At 41.7% G+C, this 27,133-nt stretch overlaps 1 protein-coding gene across 1 annotated transcript in view; it reads right to left on the minus strand.

Moving 5' to 3' along the window:
• The window catches only part of MSH3 (mutS homolog 3), a 290,671-nt gene that overhangs the window by 16,380 nt on the left and 247,158 nt on the right, over window positions 1–27,133 (minus strand). Inside the window, exons 21-22 of the mRNA XM_077462464.1 lie at window positions 10,802–10,988; window positions 2,586–2,715 (exon numbers count right to left, since the gene is read on the minus strand). Coding sequence (XP_077318590.1) covers window positions 2,586–2,715; window positions 10,802–10,988 — 317 coding nt within the window. The remainder of the gene's footprint in view (window positions 1–2,585; window positions 2,716–10,801; window positions 10,989–27,133) is intronic.

Genomic DNA, 27,133 nt, shown 5'->3' on the forward strand with positions numbered 1-27,133 from the left:
AGCGGGTAGCATGCACAGAGAAGTGCAGAAAGTATAGCAGTGGGTAGTATGTGCAGGAGAGGAGTGTGACAGGTATGACAGTGGGCCATATGTGCAGGAGAGGAGTGTGAAAGGTATGACAGTGGGCCATATGTGCAGGAGAGGCATGGGGGGGTATCACAGTGGGCCACATGTGCAGGAGAGGCATGGGGGGGTATGACAGTGGGCCATATGTGCAGGAGAGGCATGGGGGGGGTATGACAGTGGGCTATATGTGCAGGACAGGAGTGTGGGGGGTATGACAGCGGGCCATGTGTGCAGTAGAGGAGTCCAGGACATGGCCAGTTAAAGTTGAAGCAGGTTATTCTGGGACAGTGGAGGTGGTAAGCAGGGTGTTAGTAGTACTGCATTCCACAAAACTCGGACACACTCCTCACCACTGAAGGTGGTGGAGAGGACCCAGGATAAAACAAAAGGTGTGGAATTGAGGACAATGCAGAAAAGTGGACACTAAAATGTAAGCAGCTTATTAGTAGAGACTGTGTCATGGTATCCAGGAACAGTGGAAGTGTTGTTGGGGACGTGAGAAATGGCACAGGGGTTTGTTGCAGGGGATGTGTATACAGGAAATGGCACAGTGGAGCTGAGAATACAACTGGACCAGAGTCAGTGGAGATGAGGCTGATATTTGGTGTTGTACACTGAATAATGAGGGATTATTCGCTCTTCTCAAGACCTCCTACTCTTAAGCTCTCTCGTCTCCTCCTCTCATGCTTGTCTCCAGAGCCTCTCCCATCCTCTGGAACTCGCTACCACCACGAAAGCCCATCATGTCTACAACTAATCTCCTACCACTTCCATCAGCTCATTCCCCACAGTTACAACCTTTTGTACCACCTGCCCCACCCTATTAGACTGTAAGCTCTTCTGAGCAGGGCCCTCTTAATCCTCTTGTATTTTATTGTATTGTAACTGTATTGTCTCGTTTGATATTGTAAAGTGCTGCGTAAACTGTTGGTGCTATATAAATCCTGTATAATAATATTCCAACTGATGGAAGGTTAAGGCACATGTACAGGCCATGGAAAGGAACAATCTGCTAGGTACTGGCTGTTGAGGGTTAACATGTGCTGGTGACCTGCTCCTGATCATTTCTAAATATTACTATAAAGCTGACCATCTGGCTGTACTTGTGCGTGCATATATATTTTAATAAAGAAGTATATATTTTTTAATAATACTGCACCATTGGCGATGTTTCTTTCTTTCCCTGGGAGTGACACTCTTTAATATAGAGATGTAAAACCAAATCTCTTAAAGGGAATGGTCTACCATTTTTCCCCACATGAAGGATCATATCCTGGAAGGTGGAGAGGTTGATTTCCTTTATGATCTGCAGTGAGAAATCACAAGCCTGTGTGACCTATATGATATCGTTTTTAAGGTTACAATACCAGAGGTGAGCAAAAAAAGCGCACAAACGTTGACCACAGGTTTATCACAGTCATTCGGGAGTGTGCTTCCACGATTAAAGTGGAAACTTCAGCACTTGGCTATGTGGACTTTGTTTTTGCACAGGTTTAGTATTATATGTATTTGGATTGGTAAATTGGTTGTGGTACCTTCAGTTGTATTGTACTTATTGTGATTGTGTGGCACTCCAAGTGTGATGGGAGTTGTAGTCACAGTAGGATTGTGGTATCACCATTATTATAGTTATGGTATTTTTCATAGCTGAATGATAATAGGGGTAATCGTCTTTGAATTTTATTCACATACAAAACATTTGTGTATTTAGTAACATTTTGATTACTTTATTATATATATATATATATATATATGTATATATATATATATATATATATATATATATATATATATATATATATATATTTCTTTTTTTTTCTTTTTTTTTTTGCTCTCGGCGGCTTTCGGGTATTTTCGGCTGCACTTGCCATTCTTGGCTATTTTCGGCCACACTCGACGGCTTTCGGCTTTCCAAAAGCCACCAAAAATGGCCGAGTGCGGCCGAAAATAGCCGAGAATGGCCGAAGATAGCCGAGAACGGCCGAAAATACCCAGAAGCCGCAGAGAGCGGCAGAAAGGGTTAGAAATAGCGGGGGATCTGCGTTTAACACGCACCCCCGATTTCCCCCTGATTTTAGGGGGAAAAAAAGTGTGTGTTATATGCCAATAAATACGGTATATTGTATTTGCAGCTTTCATTAAAATAATACCTTGTTATCCTCCCATGAAAGTTCTTGTTCAGGCACCTCCTGTTATGGGGTGATAATGCCCTTTCCCTGTCTCCCAGTTGGTCTTCTGTGTCGTCACACTTTCATACCTGGTTTCAGTGGGGACTACAAACAGCTGCGCTGATGCTTATTGCAAGGGTATGTTCTGAAATTATTACCATCGAGAAGCCTAACTTGCTGCTACTGCTTTAAAACACATGTGTTCAAGCAGACAGGGCTGCAGAAAATCAGCAGCACCGAGATGCAACAAAAGGGTGAAAACATGACAAAACAGTATTTTCTAAGGAAAGAAAGCACTAGTTAAGGTTTACATCTACTTTAGAGGCAAGAAAGAATTTCTTCATATCATACCTTTTGTAGTACCTTGATGTTCTTCATCAACGAAGAAAGCCATATGATAGTTTCCAACACATGCAGGATAGCGCTTCTCCAGCTCACACAGAGGTGGGTAATGTGTGACAAATAATGTTAATGATGAAACCTGAAATAAATGAATAAATAAATTATCTATACAGCAGGTAAAATAAGTATTGAACACCACCATTTTTTCTAGGCAATAAAGATTTCTAAAGGGGCCAAAATCACACCAGAGCAATGCATGCGACTAGATTCTCCATACAGGAAGCATCTTGAAGCTGTCATTACCAACAAAGGATTCAGTGCGAAGTATTAAAAGAGAAGTATGGGAATCGGGGTTACTGCAGATTTACTACCTAGGTGGATGTAGCATTAGTCCGATGCTGCATCTGTCCCCCGATGCCTCTTCATTGAGAATCGAGCGATTGAACATCGCCAATGACTTGGTTCTCTTAGTTCCCTGAGCAGAGAACTGCTGCCTATCAGCAGCTCTCCTGCTCTGCTCCTCCACACTCACTGGAGCGCTGAGCTGTGGAGGGGTGGGGAGCGGTCGTCCCTGCGGCTCGCCGAGAAGACTATCAGTTCAGGCACGGATCTAGACTCCCAGAGTTGGGATGACGCGGTGCCTGGACTGATATTGGCGACGTCAGCAGAGAGTGGACTTCAGACTGCTCTCTGATGAAAACGGGTCACAGGCGTGGAAAACTAATTGCACTCTTTTTGCCCATAGGTGAAGCCCAGCCAAACAAGCTCAGGCTGGACTTCTCATTTAAATGAATTTCAGTTAGCGTGTTCAATACTTTTTCCCTGTCATTCCATTTTATTACACATCATTTCTGAATGGATTTGTTTTGGTTTCTTTGTATGGATTGCATGGGTTGTTACCGACATGTGGTGAAATATATTTACCTAGCAAAATGGTAACGTACTCTATACTTATTTTACCCGCTATGTGTAATATATATATATATATATATATATATATATATATATATATATATATATATATATATATACACATACATATACACACACACGTGTATATATATATATATATATATATATATATATATATATATATACATATACACACACATAAAATTAAAATAGAAGCCCAGTCAAATACTATCTAAGCTTAAACCAGCTCCCACACTAATTCTAAGCCCTATGCCAACTACCCTGTACAGGGATGTCTTTACTTACCTATTCTGAAAACACTCTGGTCCAGTCACATGAACTCCCCAACAGCTGGCTTTAGTGAAATGGAGAGATCGTTGACAATGGCTGCATTGCCTTTGCACTAACGTTACCTATAGGCTTTGTTGGCTGCGTCTTCTCTACACTGAAGTCAGCTCTGGGAGCCAATCATGTATCTAGGCCACAGCACCCTCAGAATGGGCAAGTATAGATATCTTTTATTTACAGAGTATCATAGGTGTGGGAGCAGGTTTAAGACTCCTGAGCTGTCAGGTTTTTTTTTTTTTGTTCAGCCCGCTAGGTTGAACAAAAAAAGAAAAACAGCTAGCGTGTACGAGGCATTAGGCTTAGATAGTATTTGACTGGACTTCTATCTTAGCAAAAAGAAAATTCAAACTGAATGAGTACCAAAGGAATGAAGAATCCAGTGCTGATATAAAGAAGGACACTGGCGCCCAGTTGTTTTTTATTTAATAAAAATAAACTTTATTGAGAAATCAATAAAACAGAGAAACAATACAGAATTGCATAGCGATACAAATTACACTGAAACACCTGGCATTTAGTATACAGCACCCACGGCACATAATCACATTTCAACCGCATACATAGTAAGGTTGAATAAAGACACCAGTCCATCCAGTTCAACCTGAGTGAGTGTCTACAATTGTCCCTATCCCTGTACATTGCACACTCACATCGGTCCCTACCCTCAAGGAGCCCACGATCCAAGGTCCCAATTCATATACTAGGGCCAATTTTGGACAGAAACCAATTAACATACCTGCAAATCAGTTGTAACAATGGAATACATTCAGTCACAGAGTAGCTGAAACAATCAAGGCCTCGGGCTGGAGGATCCAGCCCTTTCACCAACGCAGCCTAATTACATGAGTAAGAGGTCCATAATCAGGTCTACAGGGGTTAAACCAGGAACAGCTAGCCATGATGCCCACCTTTTTGGGAATTTTGTCACACTAACCCTGTGTAGGTAGATATATTTTTCCAACCTTATAGCGTCGCTTATTTGCGTCAACCACTTCTTCACCGTGGGAGATCTGTCGATTTCCTGTGCATCAAAATTAATTTCCTGGCCTGGAAAAGGGCCCTGGCTATAGCTAGTCTAGAGGTCTCCTCCACGGGACTTCATCTATAATTCCTAACAGGCATAGTTTAGGGTGTTCTACAAGATGAATATGAAATACACGATTAATAGTCCCCATCACCTCCTTCCAATATATGTGCAGTTTGGGGCGCCTCCACAACATATGGATCAAGTCCCCATGATCCCCCATGCATCTAGTGCAAGATGGATCATCACGCACCCTCATTCTCACCAGTTTAGCCTTAAAGTTTTCCCACACCACTCCTGCGTCTGGGTGGCCAACGTGATCCTGCCAAAAATCTGTAATTTTCTTCCCCATCTGGGCTTGAGCTGGGAAAAGATTAATCCAAAAAGCATTCAGTTTCCATGGGGCCCTAGATAGTGTTGAGGGGGTGCATACTGCAAGAGTGAGAACCAGTAGGGAATGGTCTGAAAACCCCCCAAGTGCATATTTAATCTCTGACACAGATCTGACAGCAATGTCTGAGCTAAGGCATAGATCTATGCGGGAAAATAAGTGGGATTTAAAAAGGCATAAAAATTGTCTTTCCCCAGGGTTTTCTTTACAGGCAGGTATCCTGTACAGCACAGATAACAGGGAGATACTTGCACAGGGATGTAAATACCATAGCCCGCTTGAAGGGGTCACCCAACCCTCTAACGCTCCAAGACACCACAAGGCCCATATGTCATGATGTAACTTGCTATTAAGCATTGAACATTAGGACTGTAAATAGGACAACAGATCCCATCATCCACTGGCCACACAACTACCAGCAGCAAGAACCACATTTGAAATCGCCTCGCATCTCATTACCCAACTTATTGAAATATCTGGAGTACTTTGGCAGTCTATCCAACCTCAAGATCAATTATTCTAAATCACATGCCTTAAACGTAACTCTTCCCATTCAGGAAGTAACTCATTGTCAGGATGCCTTCCCATTTCGTTGGGAGAAGGAGGCGATCACATACCTGGGAATTAGAATCATGTCCCGGCTGTCAGACCTTTATATGTCCAACTTTCATATAGCCCTTACCAAAATCCAAAACCATTTTAAGGAGTGGATGGGCTTGAACGTTTCCTGGTCCGGCCACTCGGCACTAATTAAAATGATCATCCAGCTGAGATTATTATATCTAATGCAAACCATCCCTATCCATCTTTCCCCAGCTTTTTTCTCAGCCTACCATAAGGCTTGTTCTGCCTTTATCTGGAGGAACTCGCCACCTCGCATAAAATATTCCGGTCTTGCGCTGCAGAAAAAGAATGGGGGCATCGGCCTCCCAGATCTATATAGATACTACCTGGCGTGTCACCTAACTAGGATAGTTGACTGGAATGTGCACGCCACCAGGAAGACCTGGGTGGCTTTAGAAAAATCAGTTATACCGGGTCCTCTACATTTACGTCCCTGGATATCTCCGAAAAACTGGCCACAGGAGACCCTCACACATCCCCTCATCCGCCCCTCCCTCCTGGCCTTTGGGGGAGCGACAGGTTATCCGTCTCTGTGCTGGGACCATTAACATCCCTAAGAGAAAATTCAGCTTTCCCCCTGGGTGATTCCCGCTTCTTCCTGCTCCACGAATGGCCACATGATGATGTCCTAGTTCTCCACTTTTTCTCAAAAGAAAAAAAAATTAAAATTAAAGAAATAGAAGAGCTGATCCATATTTCACAGGAAAGAACACACAAATTCTCACTTACCTGGGCATGTTGGTCTCACTTCAGGACTACTGAACGCTACCGCCAGTTTGTACTGTAAAGGCTGGCACATGAATGTAGAACCTAACTGTGGACTCTCCTCAGCTGGTGGGATGTGGTGGTGAGCGGGCCCCCTGGGGGTGGTGTCTATGGCACCTGCTCAACCCCCTCCCATCCCTGGAGCCCCTTCCCTCCCTATCTTTTTCTGAGGTCCTGATCTTACTTTCTTTGTCCCTTCCTCTCTCTTCCCCCTCATGCTCTGTGTCCTTACCTTTCCTACTTTGGTCGTCTACTTGACGACCGACCACAACAAATAGATCATACCAATGCCCTGCCCACATACCCTCTAGGATACCTCACACATGATTTCCTAACTGGGACCAACCATTCCAAACATTTTCTCTCCTTGGTTGGCCTTCATTGCTTGGGGGGGAATGAACAATGGGCCTCCCCCCCACCTCTATTACAATATGTATATCTGATTGTGTTGCTGGTTTTCTAATTAATATAGTGTACATAAGATGTATCCTACGTTTCTTTTGTCTGTAAACCCTACATGTTAATTACCTTACCATGTCTTTTGATGTGAATTGTTACCTTTCTTCTGTACACTAAATAAAATCTTTATGGGGAAAGAAAAAAGAACCACGTCTGTCAGAACATGGTACATTTAACACTGTGTAGAAAGTTGCCTCACACATGCTCTCCTTAGGGAGAAATAGCACATCAAATCAACATTTGTTCCCAACTCGGCTTTGAGCGGTGGAGTGGCTAGGATAGAAAAACAGGTATTGTAAGGAGCCAAACGGGGTATTTCCAAGGCACATGGAGGTAAGTAATTTTCTGGAACCTGGATTATGACAATCCTCTTAAGCCGCAAGTCTTCTGGCCTGACGAAAGGTGTTTTCATTGGCATCCAGCCAAACAGAGGCATCTGGTTGGCTAGCACTTTCAAAGAAATGGGCTTGACCATTTTCAGTGATCTGAAGCCTGGCAGGATAGAGCATCGCACACGGTGCCTGCAATTTCTGCAGCCTTTTTTTCATGTCTGATTGGATGTCAGGGTAGCAGAAGGCACGTGCTCCATTGAACAATATTTTTTGCCTATTCCAAGCCAGGAGCAGGATGATATTTCCATCTCTTTAGTGTAGCATGTGTGTCAAAATAGGGTGGGGAGGGTGCCCTGGTGGCAAGGGCCTCGTGGGAACCCTGTGGGCTCTCCACCGCATACAGAGCAGTAAATGACTCCTTCCCAAAGACATCTAGCAGCCATCTTTCCACAAAATCAGTGGGGTCTCTAGCCTTTGTTTTCTCAGGTAGACCCACTATGCGCACATTGTTGCGTATCAGCCTGTTTTCAAGATCGTCTGCACATCGATCGACCACTGTAGCCAGCCTGGTATTAAATTAGGGCATCTCTGATCAATGGAGAAAGTTTTTCTTCTATGTCACTTATCCTGCTTTCTGCAGCAGTGGTTCTCTCCCTGATCTTTGGCAGATCCTGTCTTATCAGAGACACCTCCTCCTTCAGACCAGCAAAGCATTCCTCTAATGTGTTAACTGAGACAGTACATTTATTAACTGCTTTCAGAATCATAGCTACGGTCGGCTGTTCAAATTCCTCTCCTCCACTGTCCTCTGTCTGTGCCCCCATGTGTTCTGTGTCTGTTCCTCTTATGTCTTCCTCCTGCTCTGCAGCTTCCCCCTCAGGTCCAACCCCCACTGCTGCTGAGTCTGTGAGCATCAATGTGCCTGCCAGCTTCTGTGCATAGGACCGTATGTCCTTAAGTGGAACCCCACCAGTGTTTAGTGGTTTTCGGAGGTTTACTCACAGATTCCTTTGGCTTCTCTGTGCAACGTAGGCCGCAGTGCTGGAAGCCCGCGGTGGCGCCATTTAGGATCTCCGTATGCTGGAGGTCCTCTCTTCCCTTTCCCCGGGTAACTGTCATGGATCCAAGCATACTGGAGGGTAGCGCGGGGGTCACAAGAGGTTCTGGAGCTGCCAGGTGCCCGGGAGCCTGTGTATCTGAGCCGGGAACAGGATCAAATCAGGGTAATCTGTGGGAACTCTGAAAGATGCAGCTGCTCATATGCCAGTCCTGGCCACCCCCCCCCCCCCCCACTGCTGTCCAGTTGGGGAACAGGCCTTGTTTATCTGTAAACTAATAGGCTGATCTAGCGCCTCAATATATACAGTGGTGTGAAAAAGTGTTTGCCCCCTTCCTCATTTCCTGTTCCTTTGCATGTTTGTCACACTTAAGTGTTTCGGAACATCAAACCAATTTAAACAATAGTCAAGGACAACACAAGTAAACACAAAATGCAATTTGTAAATGAAGGCGTTTATTATTAAAGGTGAAAAAAAATCCAAACCATCATGGCCCTGTGTGAAAAAGTGATTGCCCCCTAAACCTAATAACTGGTTGGGCCACCCTTAGCAGCAACAACTGCAACCAAGCGTTTGCGATAACGTGCAATGAGGCTTTTACAGCGTCCTGGAGCAATTTTGGCCCACTCATCTTTGCAGAATTGTCCTAATTCAGTTACATTAGAGGGTTTTCGAGCATGAACGGCCTTTTTAAGGTCATACCACAACATCTCAATAGGATTCAGGTCAGGACTTTGGCTAGGCCACTCCAAAGTCTTCATTTTGTTTTTCTTCAGCCATTCGGTGGTGGACTTGCTGGTGTGTTTAGGATCATTGTCCTGCTGCAGAACCCAAGTTCGTTTCAGCTTGAGTACACGAACAGATGGTCGGACATTCTCCTTCAGGATCTCTTGGTAGACAGCAGAATTCATAGTTCCTTTTATCACGGCAAGTCTTCCAGGTCCTGAAGCAGCAAAACAGCCCCAGACCATCACACTACCACCACCATATTTTACTGTTGGTATAATGTTCTTTTTATGAAATGCAGTGTTCCTTCTACGCCAGATATACTTGGACACACACCTTCCAAAGAGTTCCACTTTTGTCTCATCGGTCCACAGAATGTTGTCCCAAAAGTCTTGGGGATCATCAAGATGTGTTGTGGAGAAATTGAGACGAGCTTTGATGTTCTTTTTGCTCAGCAGTGGTTTTCTCCTTGGAACTCTGCCATGCAGGCCATTTTTGCCCAGTCTTTTCCTGATGGTGGAGGCATGAACGCTGACCTTAACTGAGGCAAGTGAGGCCTGCAGTTCCTTGGACGTTGTTGTGGGGTCTTTTGTGACCTCTTGGATGAGTCGTCGCTGCGCTCTTGGGGTAATTTTGGGCGGCCGGCCACTCCTGGGAAGGTTCACCACTGTTCCATGTCTTCGCCATTTGTGGATAATGGCTCTCACTGTGGTTCGCTGGATTTCCAAAGCTTTGGAAATGGCTTTATAACCCTTTCCAGACTGATAGATCTCAATTACTTTCTTTCTCAATTGTTCCTGAATTTCTTTGGGTCTCGGCATGATGTGTAGCTTTTAAGGATCTTCTGGTGGACCTTACTGTGTCAAGCAGCTCCTATTTAAGTGATGCCTTGATTGTGAACAGGTGTGGCAATAATCAGGCCTGGGTGTGGCTAGAGAAATTGAACTCAGGTGTGGACAACCACAGTTATAGTATGTTTTAACAAGGGGGGCAATCACTTTTTCACACAGGGCCATGATGGTTTGGATTTTTTTTCACCTTTAATAATAAACACCTTCATTTACAAATTGCATTTTGTGTTTACTTGTGTTGTCCTTGACTATTGTTTAAATTGGTTTGATGTTCCGAAACACTTAAGTGTGACAAACATGCAAAGGAACAGGAAATGAAGAAGGGGGCAAACACTTTTTCACACCACTGTATTCAAGTTAGCAACATGAAAGGCACTGCCTACAATTTTCCTTTCCTAGAGCTGTAGGGTAAGAATTCTCTCAGTCTTTGATGAAGAATTCTCTCAGACAGTTCATCCCAGATCCTCTGCTCCATCTCTCATACTGCAAAAGAATCTGTTTTTTATGAGCCAAAAGAATATTTAACACTTTAATAACAAATGTGACAAAATAAAATAACTAACTGCATAAGTTTACACATCTCTTGCTGTGTGATCTCTCACCGACTTGGAAAACAGTAAATATACAGCCAAACCAAAACCACTACCTATTTTCATTGATTTAAGATTAAAATATGGTTATAAACAATATCTCATACTTCAAACCTAATATATAAAAAGAGATAACTCTACTTACATCTTTGATGAAGTATTCAAGAGTGGCATATGCAATGGCAATGCCATCATGAGTACTGGTGCCTCTTCCCAATTCATCCAAAATAACAAGAGAGCGAGGAGTAGCTTGTTTTAGTATCTCCGATGTCTCAGATAACTCTTCCATAAATGTGCTTCTCCCTTTATATATATTATCCGCAGCGCCCATTCTGGAGAGATCAACAAAAATTCTTCTATAAAGAAGATACTTATCCGAATAGAACTCCAACACATGCATAAAACAACTCTTGAAAAAAACTGCACCGTAAATTAGCAAAGAAGTCTAATTTGGGGCTAGTCTTGGTAGTATCAAGTTGACATCTTAAAAAACTCCTGAAATCATTCCGAATTAAGTGGCAGGTACATTTGACCTACATTTAGCCTTCTCAGGTGGGTCTTGCATACTATAGACTAACATGGAAGGGGCGAATTACTTGTTTTTACAATTAAGTTTTGTTGCATATTAGCACATGTGATCTCCAGCAGCCTAATTGCAACATTGCCTAAAAATAATGAACACTGGGCCCTTGCATATTTTATAAATTCATTAACTCCCATAGACCACTCACCCATGGTCACTATAACCAAACATACAGTGTATTTACACAACCCTAGCAATAAGCTATCTGGAATACCAAAGGGGTTTTGTGACAGTTGATTTTAGTGCTGAAATAATTTTTGATATCAAGCCATGAATAAAGTTTATTTATTTATTTTTTGCCATTAAAACCTATTACATGCAACATTGGCTTTTCTGTATGTATGCATTGCAGCAACTGCTGCTACTCATTTCTCGTGGCAAATTTACTGATGGTGATAAGAGTTTAGCATCTGTTATGCAATGTGCATGACGTGCTGACAGTGCAGGAGCACAACTGAGAGACAGGAACAGTGTCACTATATAAAAGGAAGTGCCTTCATACAAAGACTGAAAGGTTTATTTTTATAAAATCTGCAGGATTAGTATGTTGTAATTTTGAAAATGACCTGAAATTACCTTAACCACCTCAATACAGTGCAGTTACACCCCCTTCCTGACCAGACCAATTTTCAGCTTTCAGCGCTCTCACAGTTTGAATGACAATTACTCAGTCATCCAACACTGTATCCATATGAAACTTGCGTCCTTTTTTCCACACAAATAGAGCTTTCTTTTAGTGGTATTTAATCACTAGTGGGTTTTTTATTTTTTGTGCTATAAATAAAAGAAAACGTAAATTTTGTGAAAAAAATGCCTTTTTCTTTGTTTCTGTCATAATTTTTGCTAATTAGTAATTTTTCTTCATAAATTTTGGCCAAAATTTATACTGCTACATATCTTTGGTAAAAATAACCCACATTAGTATATATTATTTGGTCTTTGTGAAAGTTATAGAGTCTACAAACTATGGTGCCAATCACTGAAAATTGATCACTTGTACCTCATTTCTTGAGACACTAACAAGTCAGGAAAGTACAAATACCCCCAAAATGACCCCTTTTTACAAAGTAGACATCCCAAGGTATTAAGTAAGTAGCATGGTGAGTTTTTTTAAGTTGTCATTTTTTCCCACAATTCTTTGCAAAATGAAGATTTTTTTATTTTTTTTTTAACTAAATTGTCATATTATCAGGTTATTTCTCACACACAACATATGCATACAACAAATTACACCCCAAAATACATTCTGCTACTCTTCCCGAGTACGGCGATACCACATGTGTGAGACTTTTACACAGCCTGGCCACATACAGAGCACTAACATTGAAGTAGTACCTTCAGACGTTCTACGAGCAAAAATGACGCATCTCATTTCTCAACCACCTATTACACTTTTGAAGGCCCTGGAGTACCAGGACAATGGAATTTCCCATATAATGACCCCATTTTGGAAAGAAACACCCCAACGTATAATCTGTGAGGCATAATGAGTCTTTTGAATGGTTAATTTTTTTCCAGACGTTTTTGGAATATGTATATTTTTTTTACACAAAATTGTCAATTTATAAGATATTTCTAACACATAGCATGTATATAGCAAAAATTACACCCCAAAATACATTCTGCTACTCCTCCCGAGTACGGCGATACCACATGTGTAGGACTTTTACACAGCCTGGCCACATAGAGAGGCCGAACATTGAAGTAGTACGTTCAGGCGTTCTAGGAGCATAAATGACACATCTCATTTCATTCCTACCCATCACACTTTTGAAGGTCCTGGACCACCAGGACAGTGAAATTACCCACAAAATGACCCCATTTTGGAAAGCAAACACCCCAACGTATATTCTATGAGACATGGGCTGCAAATAGGTACTCGGGTACTCTTATGGCCTGGTGACAGGTACTCGGGTACTCTGATGGCCTGGTGACAGGTACTCGGGTACTCTGATGGCCTGGTGACAGGTACTCGGGTACTCTGATGGCCTGGTGACAGGTACTCGGGTACTCTGATGGCCTGGTGACAGGTACTCGGGTACTCTGATGGCCTGGTGACAGGTACTCGGGTACTCCGATGGCCTGGTGACAGGTACTCGGGTACTCTGATGGCCTGGTGACAGGTACTCAGGTACTCTGATGGCCTGGTGACAGGTACTCTGATGGTTTGGTGACTGGTATTTGGGTACTCTGAAGGGCGGTGACAGGTACTCATATGGACTGTGACAGGTACTCGGGTACTCAGATGAACTGTGACAGGTACTCGGGTACTCAGATGGACTGTGACAGGTACTCGGGTACCCTAATGGACTGTGACAGGTACTCGGTACTCTAATGGACTGTGACAGGTACTCGGGGTACCCTGATGGACTGTGACAGGTACTCGGGTACCCTGATGGACTGTGACAGGTACTCGGTACTCTAATGGACTGTGACAGGTACTCGGTACTCTAATGGACTGTGACAGGTACTCGGGTACCCTGATGGGCCGTGACAGGTACTCGGGTACCCTGATGGGCCGTGACAGGTACTCGGGTACCCTGATGGGCCGTGACAGGTACTCGGGTGTGCCGTGACAGGTACTCGGGTACTCTGATGTGCCGTGACAGGTACTCGGGTACTCTGATGTGCCGTGACAGGTACTCGGGTACTCTGATGTGCCGTGACAGGTACTCGGGTACTCTGATGTGCCGTGAGAGGTACTCGGGTACTCTGATGTGCCGTGACAGGTACTCGGGTACTCTGATGGGCTGTGACAGGTACTCTGATGGGCTGGGACAGGTACTTGGGTACTCTGATGGGCTGTGACAGGTACTCGGGTACTCTGATGGACTGTGACAGGTACTCTGATGGACTGTGATTGACAGGTACTATGAGGGGTGGTGACAGGTCCTCTTTATTGGGGGGGGGGGGCAGGCAGGCAATCAGTGTGATTGGTGTACACTAGGCGGTAACGAGATGTTACCGCAATCTCCTCCTCACACACGATCGGTGTGAGAGGAGGAGAACAACCCGGTAACATCTCGTTACCGCGGTTTGTTTACATCTTAGTGATCGGCTGTGAAAGGATCACAGCCGATCACGTGTGTAAACAGCCGGCCAATGACGGTTTACCAGCGTCGGTGACGAGCAGTGTTCCCGGGGAACACGCCGCCACCGATGTGATCGCGCGCATGCGCCGTGCACAGTCGGGGTGTGACCATCTGTGATCGGCCATGACTTCATCACGGCCGATCACCTGGTAAACAGCCATAACGAATGGCTGTTCACCCCCTTCGGTGGCGAGCGGTGTCTCCGTGACACGCCGCCACCGAAGAAACAGGGATGCATGCGCACGATCGCGCGCTTTCCCTGTTTAAACGGGAGGCCGTCATATGACGGCCTCCCGCCACAATAGGAGCGCCGCCTGGCCGTCATTTCACAGCCGGCGGTCGGCATCTAGTTAATGTGCTACAGCTAGTATAAGATTATAGTGACTGGGTGCACATATACTTTAAATTTACCTCCAACTTTTTTGTTTTTTAATACTTCACCATAAGGTGTCATACAAAAATACTCAGAGCACCAAGTGATTATTATTTTTTTTTTAATTGGATACTGTGTTGGGAGGCAAAATAAAAAAATGTGCATAATGGTGTTTGCATAAATATTGAATCCCTACATCTACTGTAACTGCAGGTCATCAGTTAAATACAATAGAAATACATGTATGAGAATTGTTTTATCTGACTAAAACATGTAATTCTGTGCAGCCAGAACCTTGACTTCCATTAGAAAAGCAGTAGGACATCAGCTTGATAAAAAAAAAAGCATCCTCAGTCTTGTGATTGGAAAATTAAAGAACAGCAGCACACTGATGACCTCTCCTCCTGGCCCTCCCTGTCTGGATGCTTATGTGCCACAGCTTTACCCCGGATGCCTACATACTTAGATGTGCCTGTTTTATTCATCAACCATGTGAGTTGCTAAATGTTGTACCTTCATTACATGTAACCATATTGCTACACTTAGAGGTGCCTCTTCTCTTTTATACTCAGTTGTGACATGACGCTACTTGTATATCAAGCTAAAATTTATCAAAAAATTTGTCTTGTTTTGGAAAACGCTCTCAAACCAAGGTTTTACTTTATGTGTTAGGAAACTGCTGCATGCCACATACTGTCAAAACACTCCTGAGCACAACATTAATGAACAGTCTCAGCAGCAAGCATTGAAATTGCTTGTGTTTAAGCATTTAAAAAATACAAATGTACCTAGAACATTTATATTTTGATGGAACACAATAATAAATAAAAAATGGGACTCTAAGGTGCCTGAGCATACCTTCATACGCGATAGGGGCCATATCTTAATTTGCAACCTTTTCATTTTCCTGCCCCCCTCCTGCATATGCCTATTGGGCTGTAAGTTTACCCATAATAGTATTGGGCCAATTGGGAAACGTAATTAGTTGTACAACCTTTGGGACAATCATGATATAATAAAGCTTACTGTTTAAAATGTCCCATGTTTTAAGAGTGCCACAGTCCTCTTTGTAGACTTGTAAGTGTACAAAGTGCTCTTACTTTGCTATCTTTGTAAACATAGGTGTATTTTAAACGCATTACCATGCTCACGATTACTACAGCTATCTGGAAAAAAAAATGCTAAAAGTTTAAAAGTAAATCTAAAGCCAAATTTTGTTTCCACTTTGAACAGAGCAGGATATAGTTAAAACTATCAGGTTATTTTCACCATTGTGTCTTATAGACAAAAAAGGAAATTAGGGGCAATTCCTCCAGATCAAGGGGAAAAGTTTCCCTGTTGAAAGATTACTTCTGATGACAACTCTAAATTTAGGATTGTCCTTCAGTCCCAGAGATAGTGGTCATCAGGACAAATGGAGAGGGTGAATTTAAACTAGTGGGGACACATACAACAATAAAAGCTGGGTAGGAGTTTTAACCTATCACAGTTCTATAAAAAAAAAAAAAAGAAGAAGAAAAGAATTACCCATGTATTCACTCAAGTCCATGATAAAAGAGGTATCCCTGCGCTATCGTAGATAAAATCTATTAAACCTCAAATAGGGTTGCAGCAAAACACCGACAGAGGTATAAACCCTACCACTGAAACATATAGCGAAAAATCAAATAAATGGTGCTGCGCTCCCTTAAACCAATAAACTAGATAAATTATTCCATAAAGTGCTAACCAATAAATAAATAAACTATCTGTGAATAAATTCTGATTCCCGTGACAAATCGTGATCAGTGATTAAAGTGACTAGTGCAAAAAAACATTCCAAACGAATATATATGTGCAAAAATAAAAAAACATATATAAAATCGCATAAACCAAAGCAAAATCGCATAAAATCACACAGTGATAGTGATGAATGCAAATAAATAAATTATCTCACTAAGTGTAAATACAAACATATAAAATCGCATCAGCAAAAGGAAAATCCCATACAACCGTACAGTGATAGTGATAAATGCGAGTAAGTAAAATATCTCACAGAGTGTGTATAAAAATAATAAAACCAAACTTAATGATAGTGAATCATTCAGTGCAAAAAAATGAATAAGTCTCTCAGACTGCAAAATAAGTAAAGGGTGGCAGAAAATCCATAAGGTGCTTCTCGTAGTAGCAGGTGCAATACAACGCAAACTGTGCACACTCTGGTGTCTCTTCAGTGTCCCGCACCTAACAGTTAGGGTGGCCCCTTACCTTACTGCTGTAAGGTGAACAGCATATAGAGACCAGAGTCTAAGATGGTAACAGCGGTGTACCCTTAATTCCAACTAGGAGGTCTTATCCCCACATCAGGGTGTCAAACTGGCAAGATCTCACAGAAAGGGAAACAGGAGGGCTCCAAATAGTGAAGTATGTATACACTTTTTATTGAAAAACTCAAACAATGGAAAGGTACTCACAAACAATCAGTTTAAAAACGCCAGATATGCAGTTAAGTGTTTCTTTTCATTTCTCAGACGTGACTTCCGGTATCCACAAACGCTTCCTTCCGACGCGTATCGTCATGTGACTTCATCAGGGAATGCATTATGGGTATAAGGAAGTGTCTTTTATATTATTATCTACGGCGGCCATTTTCCCGAAGTCCCCTATTCATTAACATTAGGTCGGCCATTTTCCCGAAGTATTTATATAGTTAGGTCCGGCGGCCATTTTCCTATAGTCTCCTATTCGTTCCCATCAAATCGGCCATTTTGCCGAAGTCCGGGCTCGACGTATGGCCATCTCTCCCGTGTTCCGCCATCGGTCCCTTTTCGTTTCCGATGGCCTCCCAACGGGAAATACTGGGTAACAAAATACACTTATATTCGCCATCTATTTCTAAATGCTGGCAATTTCTACGAGGCCCGGGTAGCCGCCCCCTGCCATTCCTTTCATATCAGGTCGGCGGCCATTTTCCCGTAGACCTCTCATAGGAATACACTGTAAAGTGTATTTACCTATGGCATTTCTAAAAAACATATATAAGACCTATACCATAACAAAATAATCGACCCATATGGGCTATAAATTAACTCTCTCATATCTAATATTGAGTAGAGCTACTGTATATATAATAAAATCTACTAAGTAATAAAAAGTTCTTTATACAGTCCCTATTTAAAAAGGCTTTACTTGAAATATAAAATATTAACTATATGTTGCCCCTAATGGCTAAAACTGCTAAAACATATGATAAAAGTTATATATAAAAAGTCTATTAAAATATATAAAATATTAGATAAAATTTGTAATGGCATCCATTTTCCTAAGTAATTAGTATGCACTGCCACCAATGCATACTATTAAAACAGTGCTATGAAGAAAAAAAAAATCTAATAGGTTGCCACAATTACTCCAGATTATGCAAATCCTAAAACAGTAAACGAGAACAGAGGCGTGGATACCGAGAATAACGTTTAAGATACCCAGAGGTTAATCATTAAAAATTACCACAAATCAATACTATATGTTCTCATCTTCTAAATCCCTTAGTTATCCTCAACGTTATATCATTAAAAATCACTAATAAAACAGTTAACATCAAACTCTATATTCAGGCCTTGAGGTGAAAAAGTATCTAAAATAAAGATCCATTTGGATTCAAGCTGGCTGAGTGTCCTGACTTTATGGCTACCTCTCCAATGTTTTTTATAGGGTTCGATCCCCCAAAACGTGAGGTGGGTGGGATCCCTATTATGGTGAGTGCTAAAATGTCTGGTCACACTATGTTTGTCAAAGCCGCTCATGATGTTTTTTACGTGTTCCTTAATCCTTACTTTTAGTGGTCTTTTTGTTCGTCCTACATACTGTAGGCCACAGCTGCATTGGAGAACATATACCGCTCCTTCCGTATTACAACTTATGACGTTTTTTATTTCATATGAATTACCGGTACTGGTCGACATAAATTTAAATTTCTTCTCAACCGGTCTTTTAATCCTTGTACAGGCATAGCAGCATTTACATGGATAAAATCCTTTTCCAGTAAAAAACGTAACCCCATTAAAAGGTGGATCGGGGACGTTCTTCACAATTTTATCTCTTAGCGTCGGGGCCTTCTTATAAATAAATTTCGGATGCTGAGGTAAAATTCCTTGTAAGTGTACATCTGATCGTAATATGTGCCAATGCTTTTTGATCATTTTTTCTATACTTTTGTATTGCATATTATAATTAAGTATTATTGGTACTTCATTCGGTTTGTCTATGGTCGATTCTTTGTCTTTAATTAATGTTGTTCTATCCATCTCTTTTACTTCCATGATTTTCCTCTCAATTTCTACGTTTCTGTATCCTTTATCAGTGAACCTTTGTCCAATTTTCCTTGCATGCATCAAAAAATCTCCAGGAAGGGAGCAATTCCTTCGCAGCCTAATCAGTTGGCCCTTCTGAATATTGCATAACCACGTACGATGCTGACAACTATCTATTGGCAGGTAACTATTTCTATCAACATTTTTAAAATGTGTTTTAGTATAAGTAGGTTATCTTCCTGCCAAATTTCTAAATCCAAAAAGGAAATTGATTTCTCACTTATTTCCCATGATAAACTAATACTTCTATCATTGTTGTTCAATTTTTCTAAGAACATGGTCAGGCTATCTTTTTCTCCCTTCCACAGTATCAGGATATCATCATTATATCTCTTAAAGATTATTAATTCTTCTGGAGGGTTCTTAAATACAGACTCTTCTTGCCATTGGGACATAAAAAGGCATGCCACACTAGGTGCAAATTTTGCCCCCATTGCAACTCCTATTTTCTGATGATAGTAACTTCTATCGTACCAAAAATAACTATTTTTTAAATTTATGTCGACCAGTACCGGTAATTCATATGAAATAAAAAACTTCATAAGTTGTAATACGGAAGGAGCGGTATATGTTCTCCAATGCAGCTGTGGCCTACAGTATGTAGGACGAACAAAAAGACCACTAAAAGTAAGGATTAAGGAACACGTAAAAAACATCATGAGCGGCTTTGACAAACATAGTGTGACCAGACATTTTAGCACTCACCATAATAGGGATCCCACCCACCTCAGGTTTTGGGGGATCGAACCCTATAAAAAACATTGGAGAGGTACCCATAAAATCAGGACACTCAGCCAGCTTGAATCCAAATGGATCTTTATTTTAGATACTTTTTCACCTCAAGGCCTGAATATAGAGTTTGATGTTAACTGTTTTATTAGTGATTTTTAATGATATAACCTTGAGGATAACTAAGGGATTTAGAAGATGAGAACATATAGTATTGATTTGTGGTAATTTTTAATGATTAACCTCTGGGTATCTTAAACGTTATTCTCGGTATCCACGCCTCTGTTCTCGTTTACTGTTTTAGGATTTGCATAATCTGGAGTAATTGTGGCAACCTATTAGATTTTTTTTTTCTTCATAGCACTGTTTTAATAGTATGCATTGGTGGCAGTGCATACTAATTACTTAGGAAAATGGATGCCATTACAAATTTTATCTAATATTTTATATATTTTAATAGACTTTTTATATATAACTTTTATCATATGTTTTAGCAGTTTTAGCCATTAGGGGCAACACATAGTTAATATTTTATATTTCAAGTAAAGCCTTTTTAAATAGGGACTGTATAAAGAACTTTTTATTACTTAGTAGATTTTATTGTATATACAGTAGCTCTACTCAATATTAGATAGGAGAGAGTTAATTTATAGCCCATATGGGTCGATTATTTTGTTATGGTATAGGTCTTATATATGTTTTTTAGAAATGCCATAGGTAAATACACTTTACAGTGTATTCCTATGAGAGGTCTACGGGAAAATGGCCGCCGACCTGATATGAAAGGAACGGCAGGGGGCGGCTACCCGGGCCTCATAGAAATTGCCAGCATTTAGAAATAGATGGCGAATATAAGTGTATTTTGTTACCCAGTATTTCCCGTTGGGAGGCCATCGGAAACGAAAAGGGACCGATGGCGGAACACGGGAGAGACGGCCATACGTCGAGCCCGGACTTTGGCAAAATGGCCGATTCGATGGGAAGGAATAGGAGACTATAGGAAAATGCCCGCCGGACCTAACTATATAAATACTTCGGGAAAATGGCCGACCTAATGTTAATTAATAGGGGACTTCGGGAAAATGGCCGCAGTAGATAATAATATAAAAGACACTTCCTTATACCCATAATGCATTCCCTGATGAAGTCACATGACGATACGCGTCGGAAGGAAGCGTTTGTGGATACCGGAAGTCACGTCTGAGAAACGAAAAGAAACACTTAACTGCATATCTGGCGTTTTAAACTGATTGTTTGTGAGTACCTTTCCATTGTTTGAGTTTTTCAATAAAAAGTGTATACATACTTCACTATTTGGAGCCCTCCTGTTTCCCTTTCTGTGAGATCTTGCCAGTTTGACACCCTGATGTGGGGATAAGACCTCCTAGTTGGAATTAAGGGTACACCGCTGTTACCATCTGAGACTCTGGTCTCTATATGCTGTTCACCTTACAGCAGTAAGGTAAGGGGCCACCCTAACTGTTAGGTGCGGGACACTGAAGAGACACCAGAGTGTGCACAGTTTGCGTTGTATTGCACCTGCTACTACGAGAAGCACCTTATGGATTTTCTGCCACCCTTTACTTATTTTGCAGTCTGAGAGACTTATTCATTTTTTTGCACTGAATGATTCACTATCATTAAGTTTGGTTTTATTATTTTTATACACACTCTGTGAGATATTTTACTTACTCGCATTTATCACTATCACTGTACGGTTGTATGGGATTTTCCTTTTACTGATGCGATTTTATGTGTTTGTATTTACACTTAGTGAGATAATTTATTTATTTGCATTTATCACTATCACTGTGTGATTTTATGCGATTTTGCTTTGGTTTATGCGATTTTATATATGTTTTTTTATTTTTGCACATATATATATTCGTTTGGAATGTTTTTTTGCACTAGTCACTTTAATCACTGATCACGATTTGTCACGGGAATCAGAATTTATTCACAGATAGTTTATTTATTCACTCAAGTCCATGTTTTAAAACAGGATTACACAGCAATCACAACCTGATATTATTATTATACAGGATTTATATAGCGCCAACAGTTTGCGCAGCGCTTTGCAACATGAGGGCAGACAGTACACTTACAATACAAATCAATACAGGAGGGACTAGAGGGCCCTGCTTGTTCGAGCTTACAATCTAGAAGGGAGGGTCAAGTTGAAACAAAAAGGTAATAACTGTGGGGGATGAGCTGATGGAGAAAATGAAAATACGGTTGTTAGGTGTGGGTAGGATAGGCTTCTCTGAAGAGAAGGGTTTTCAGGGATCGCCTAAAAGCTAATAAAGTAGGGGATAGGCAGACAGATTGGGGTAGGGCATTCCATAGGATTGGAGAGGCTTTGGAAAAGTCCTGGAGGCGAGTATGGGAGGAGGTGATGAAGGAGCTAGAGAGCAGGAGGTCTTGAGAGGAACAAAGAGAACGAGTAGGTTGGTATTTAGAGACTAAGCTAGTGATGTAGCTGGGGGCAAAATTGTGGATGGCTTTGTACGTAGTTGTTAGTATTTTGAGTTTAATTCTTTGGCCGAGCGGAAGCCAGTGGAGGGATTGACAGAGAGGAGTAGCAGATATCTTTCCATGCTTGCTTGCCTCACCTGGAAAGGTCACAATCTTCCCCCAACTTAGCAGATGTGTTGATATGATATATGTGCCATGGGAGAGGCATTTCATTTTTCTCCATGGGACAGGGAACAATATAAGACACAAACAATGGGTGGAAGTAAAACAACCATTGGCAGAATACCCCATTAAGGGGATCACCATTGGTACATCCACCCATCCCCTTAACCCCCGATCCATTCCAACTGCCTTGGAATCTGACCCTTACACATTTGTGTTCTTTACTAAATACTCAACAAACTTGATCATCTCTCAAAGTCCATCTTCCCTTCCTGGGTAACCCTGACTTCCCAACTGGTAGCATTCGATACTTAAGATATTCCAGTATAAATGCAAGGTAGTACACCAAACAGCTTATATAGATATAATACAGCTAACAATCACACATCAGAACTCACCATCAAGAACATGAAAGTAGACATACGCAAATCTATATATCAGGAATCTGGTGAGATTTTAAGTATCAAGAAGTGTACACATAAGATAGTAGCAGAAAGGTGCCAGAGACAAAATAGCTAAATTGTATGCTGGTAAACAGGATGGCAGTGAAGGAGATTGAACATGTTACAGGGAGAACGTATTTTTCAAGTTAGATCCACCTTTTAAGGTGTGGTCCAACCGCCTAATGCTGAAGGGTTGAAACAATAGCAACAATAGTTGATCTGACTTGAGTGTTTATTGCCCTCTAAGGCTTCTTGCACATGGGCATTAGCTCTGCATGCTGATTCCTGCTGACAGAAAAAAAATGGATCCATTAACCACAGCCCAAACAATGGAAAATTTAATGGAACAATACATAATCTTTCCCAAAGAGGGACCACCCTTAAATCTTCCCAAGAATACAGATAAACTCTAATAATGACTTAAAAGTAACCATAGAAAGAACATCAAGAGATTGTCTAAACTTTTTATTTAGCTTAAATCACAGATCATATATTGTACATTTATAATTAGCCATAAGTTTATGACCACCCACCTAATATTGAGTAGGTCCCCCTTTTGCTGTCAAAAACAACCGTGACCCATTGAGGCATTAACTACACTAGACCTCTGAAGGTATAGCCTTCAGTTATAGATCCTTTAAGTTTTGGAAGTTGCAAGGTGGGGGCTCGATGGATTGAATTTGCTTTTCAAGCACATCCCACAGATGCCCGATTGAGGTCTGGAGGCCAAAATCAACACCTCAAACCATTCTTGAACCATTTTTGAAATATGGCAGGGCAAGTTATTCTGCATTTTGGCTGTGGACATGGGTCAGTCCCTACGCAGCCCTATTGACAGGATATGGATCTGAACCCACGGCCTCTGCTACATCTGGCTGTTCTTGCTGAGCCACCCAAGATGCTGGACAGCACGCTGTCTGATCCTTTGGACAATCCTGCCTTGTGCGTTGTTTCTGGTGAACCTTGGACTCCTTGCTCTTCCCATGAACTCCCTATTTAAGCTATGCCTCTGCGCTGTTTGCCAGATCATTGTGCTCTACTCCAGATAATATCTTACGCTCGCTTTGTCCCTGCTGCCATCTGTATCTTCACTACTACTCATTACTGACTTTGGCTTGTTCCTTTACTACACTTCAGCACGATCCCAACCTGCAACCACTCGTTACCTACCTTAGGCTAGTTCCTAGACTACGCTTCTGCTTGATCCCAAACCGCAAACCACTTGTCACCAAGTTTTGGAATGTTTACTGACTATGCTTATTCCTTGTCTACTATATCTGCTACTGGACCCTGGCTTGCTCCTGGTGGGGCAATCCTGAGGACTATGCCTTGGTACTAACAAGCAAAACCCATCTCCACAATCAATAACTCTGCTGAATACCGGTCAGTGCTTAGACCCTGCATCATCCACCAGTGTAACCTGCTTGTGCACTCATCTAGCTGGTTGGTGAGAGTCTCTCTACTGCTATAGCTACTGGTCTCTGAGCCTGACCCCTGACTGTGACACCCATATACAACAAACTGAAATGCCCATTTTTATCTGCTTTCAACACATCAACTGCAGGGACAACATATTTACTTGTAGCCCAATATATCATATGACTTTCAGATGCCTTTGTAACAAGATAATCAATTGTATTAACATAATAAAACCGACAAAGGGTCTAATCCAAAAATACACTTGGACTAATCCTTTTCTATACAACAAAACCGCAAATGCACAGAAATAAATCTTGAAAAATGTACCATCAATGACATGTCTATACCTAATGTCGGGTACACATGGAAGGAATATTAGCTGGTACAATAGAAACTTGCCAAACGTTTAGCCCGTGTGTACAGTTGTCTGTCTGACAGAAGCCGGTCTCGCAACTGGAACAAGTATGCTGGTAAACCAGCATCCGATCAGCATGAAATGGCTGCGAGCGCTGACCAGTGTGTCCCCTTCTCAGCACACAAAAAGCGCAGATGGGGAAATTGCTGTACTTGTGTTAGTATAGTGATCTCACTATACTAACACAATATATTCATATTTTTATATGAGATCACTGGGCTGAAAGGAAAAGGAAAAAAAAAAAAAAAAAAAAGTAGTGTGTACAAGGCTTAAGGGTTAATTGACACAGGCATACTTATCCCTACACCTGTGTGAAGGGGCATCGATACCCACGTGGGATGCACTGGTGTTCTGTAAATACCTGTGCAAGTAGCCTGTTAAAATCAATAACAGCCCGTCAGCTGCACAGATCTTGAAAACGCATCCCCAAATGTACATTAATATGGGTCCGATGCACAGATCAGATTGCATTCTGATCTGTGAATCGGACCCGTCAGGATGTACAGATGGGGATGCGTGTGGGGTGATCTGGCTACCTGCATGGGTCTGCCTGAAACATCGGTGCATCCTGCATGGGTTATGCCAGGCGTAGACATCAGTAAAAGTCTATGCTAATGAGCCGGAACAGTTTTTTTCGAATCACCTGTGAACAATGATAGTACTTTGTAACACGTTTGTGTTATATGATGGATAAGGAAAGAAAACAGACAGAAAACAACGTAAGATACTTAATTTTCGCTCTTTCAATAGAATACACGAGTGAAGGCTCAGCTGTAAGTGTTCTGACACAGAAACACGCTCAATGTGGATTAGCTGGTAATCGTGGAACTAATCAATACATCAACACAATGGAGCCTTATGTATAGTTATGGTTGTAGAACTCAGCCCAGGCTCCCCTGGCTGCTGTGAAACCACAGCTGCGGAGTCTGTCACAACAGTCAATGTGAGCCTCGGAGGAGCCACTTTCTCCCTACAAGGGAAGAGAATTTATTTTTAATGTCTGCAGGCATGCTCTCCAACACAGAAGCATGTTTTATAGCGTCTACTGAACTGAATCCATGGCAGACTGCTTCAGTGGATTAATAACATTGAAAACTGTTGAAGCTTTACATACCCCGATAGCTTAATTAGTCAGCAGCCGCAATATCTGTTTATCTTATAAATTACTAGGAACGTTTCCTTATAAACAGACAAAAGGAAGCCGAGTACAGGGATAATTGGGCTTGCACTCTAACTAGGTTGACAAGTTTCAAGAATAAAGTTGCATGTTGGAAAGGATTGAAGTTCACGCATGGCACCGATTTCATAAACCCAGTGTAATATCCGGGGACAGAGTAGTCGTATGCCTCGCTACAGTAGTTAAAGAGGAGAGCCAGTTATGAAAAAAAAAATGTAAAAGTCAGCAGCTGCAAACACTGTAGCTGCTGACTTTTAATAAGCAGACTTACCTGTCCACGGTGCCCGCGATGTCGGCCGCCTGAGGCTGACCCGTCCCTCGGCTCTCGGGTCCCGGCGCCGCCATTTTAACTAAGGGAAACAGGCAGTGGAGCCTTGTCGGCTTCACTGCCCGTTCCCTACTGCGCATGCGCGAGTCGCGCAGCGCTTTGTGAATGGGACGCGCTGTGTTCTGGGACACGCAGTTCCCAGAACACACAGCGCCCCATTACCCAGAAGACGCCGCACGGAGGAGAGAAGACCAAAGATCACCGCGGAGGAGGAAGAGGCAGATTAGGACAATGTGCCTAGCAACAGGCATTTCTGGTAAGTTAAAAAAAAAATACATTTTTTTTTCAGATTTTTTTCTAAATTTTAATGTATTTTTGTTTTTCAAGGTGGCCCTCCACTTTAAAAACCAAAATTTCTACATATTGTAAGCTCTAACTAGCCATGCCCTCTGATTCCTCCTGTATTGAATTGTATTTTAACTGTACTGTCTGCCCTCATGTAAAGTGCTGCGCAAACTGTTGGCTCTGTATAAATCCTGTATAATAATATTTTATACATTCATGTGAAAAAGTAATTACATCGCATAGAAATTGTTGATGGTTTCAACATATATGATCAAGAAAACAATGCCTACAAATAAAAAGTGATGTACTTGAATACATAACACATACAACTGACACTGGGGGTTATTTACGAAAGGCAAATCCACTTTGCACTGCAAGCGCACTTGGAAGTGCGGTGGCTCTAAATCAAAGGGGTAGATCTGAAATGAGGGGAAGCTCTGCTGATTTTATCGTCCAATCATGTGCAAGTTAAAAAGCTGTTTTTTATTTTCCTTGAATGTCCCCCTCGGATCCACAGCGACTTTACTTACAAGTGCACTTGCAGTGCAAAGTGGATATTCCTTTAGTAAATAACCCCCATTGTGTATTTACGCTCAATCCAAATAAAAAAAAAGATTTCTCATGTGCAAACGTAAGCACACCTCTAC

Source organism: Lithobates pipiens, unplaced genomic scaffold (genome assembly GCF_037356315.1).
Source record: "Lithobates pipiens isolate NorthernLeopardFrog02 unplaced genomic scaffold, aLitPip1_a1.2 Scaffold_3, whole genome shotgun sequence".
NCBI lineage: Eukaryota > Metazoa > Chordata > Amphibia > Anura > Ranidae > Lithobates > Lithobates pipiens.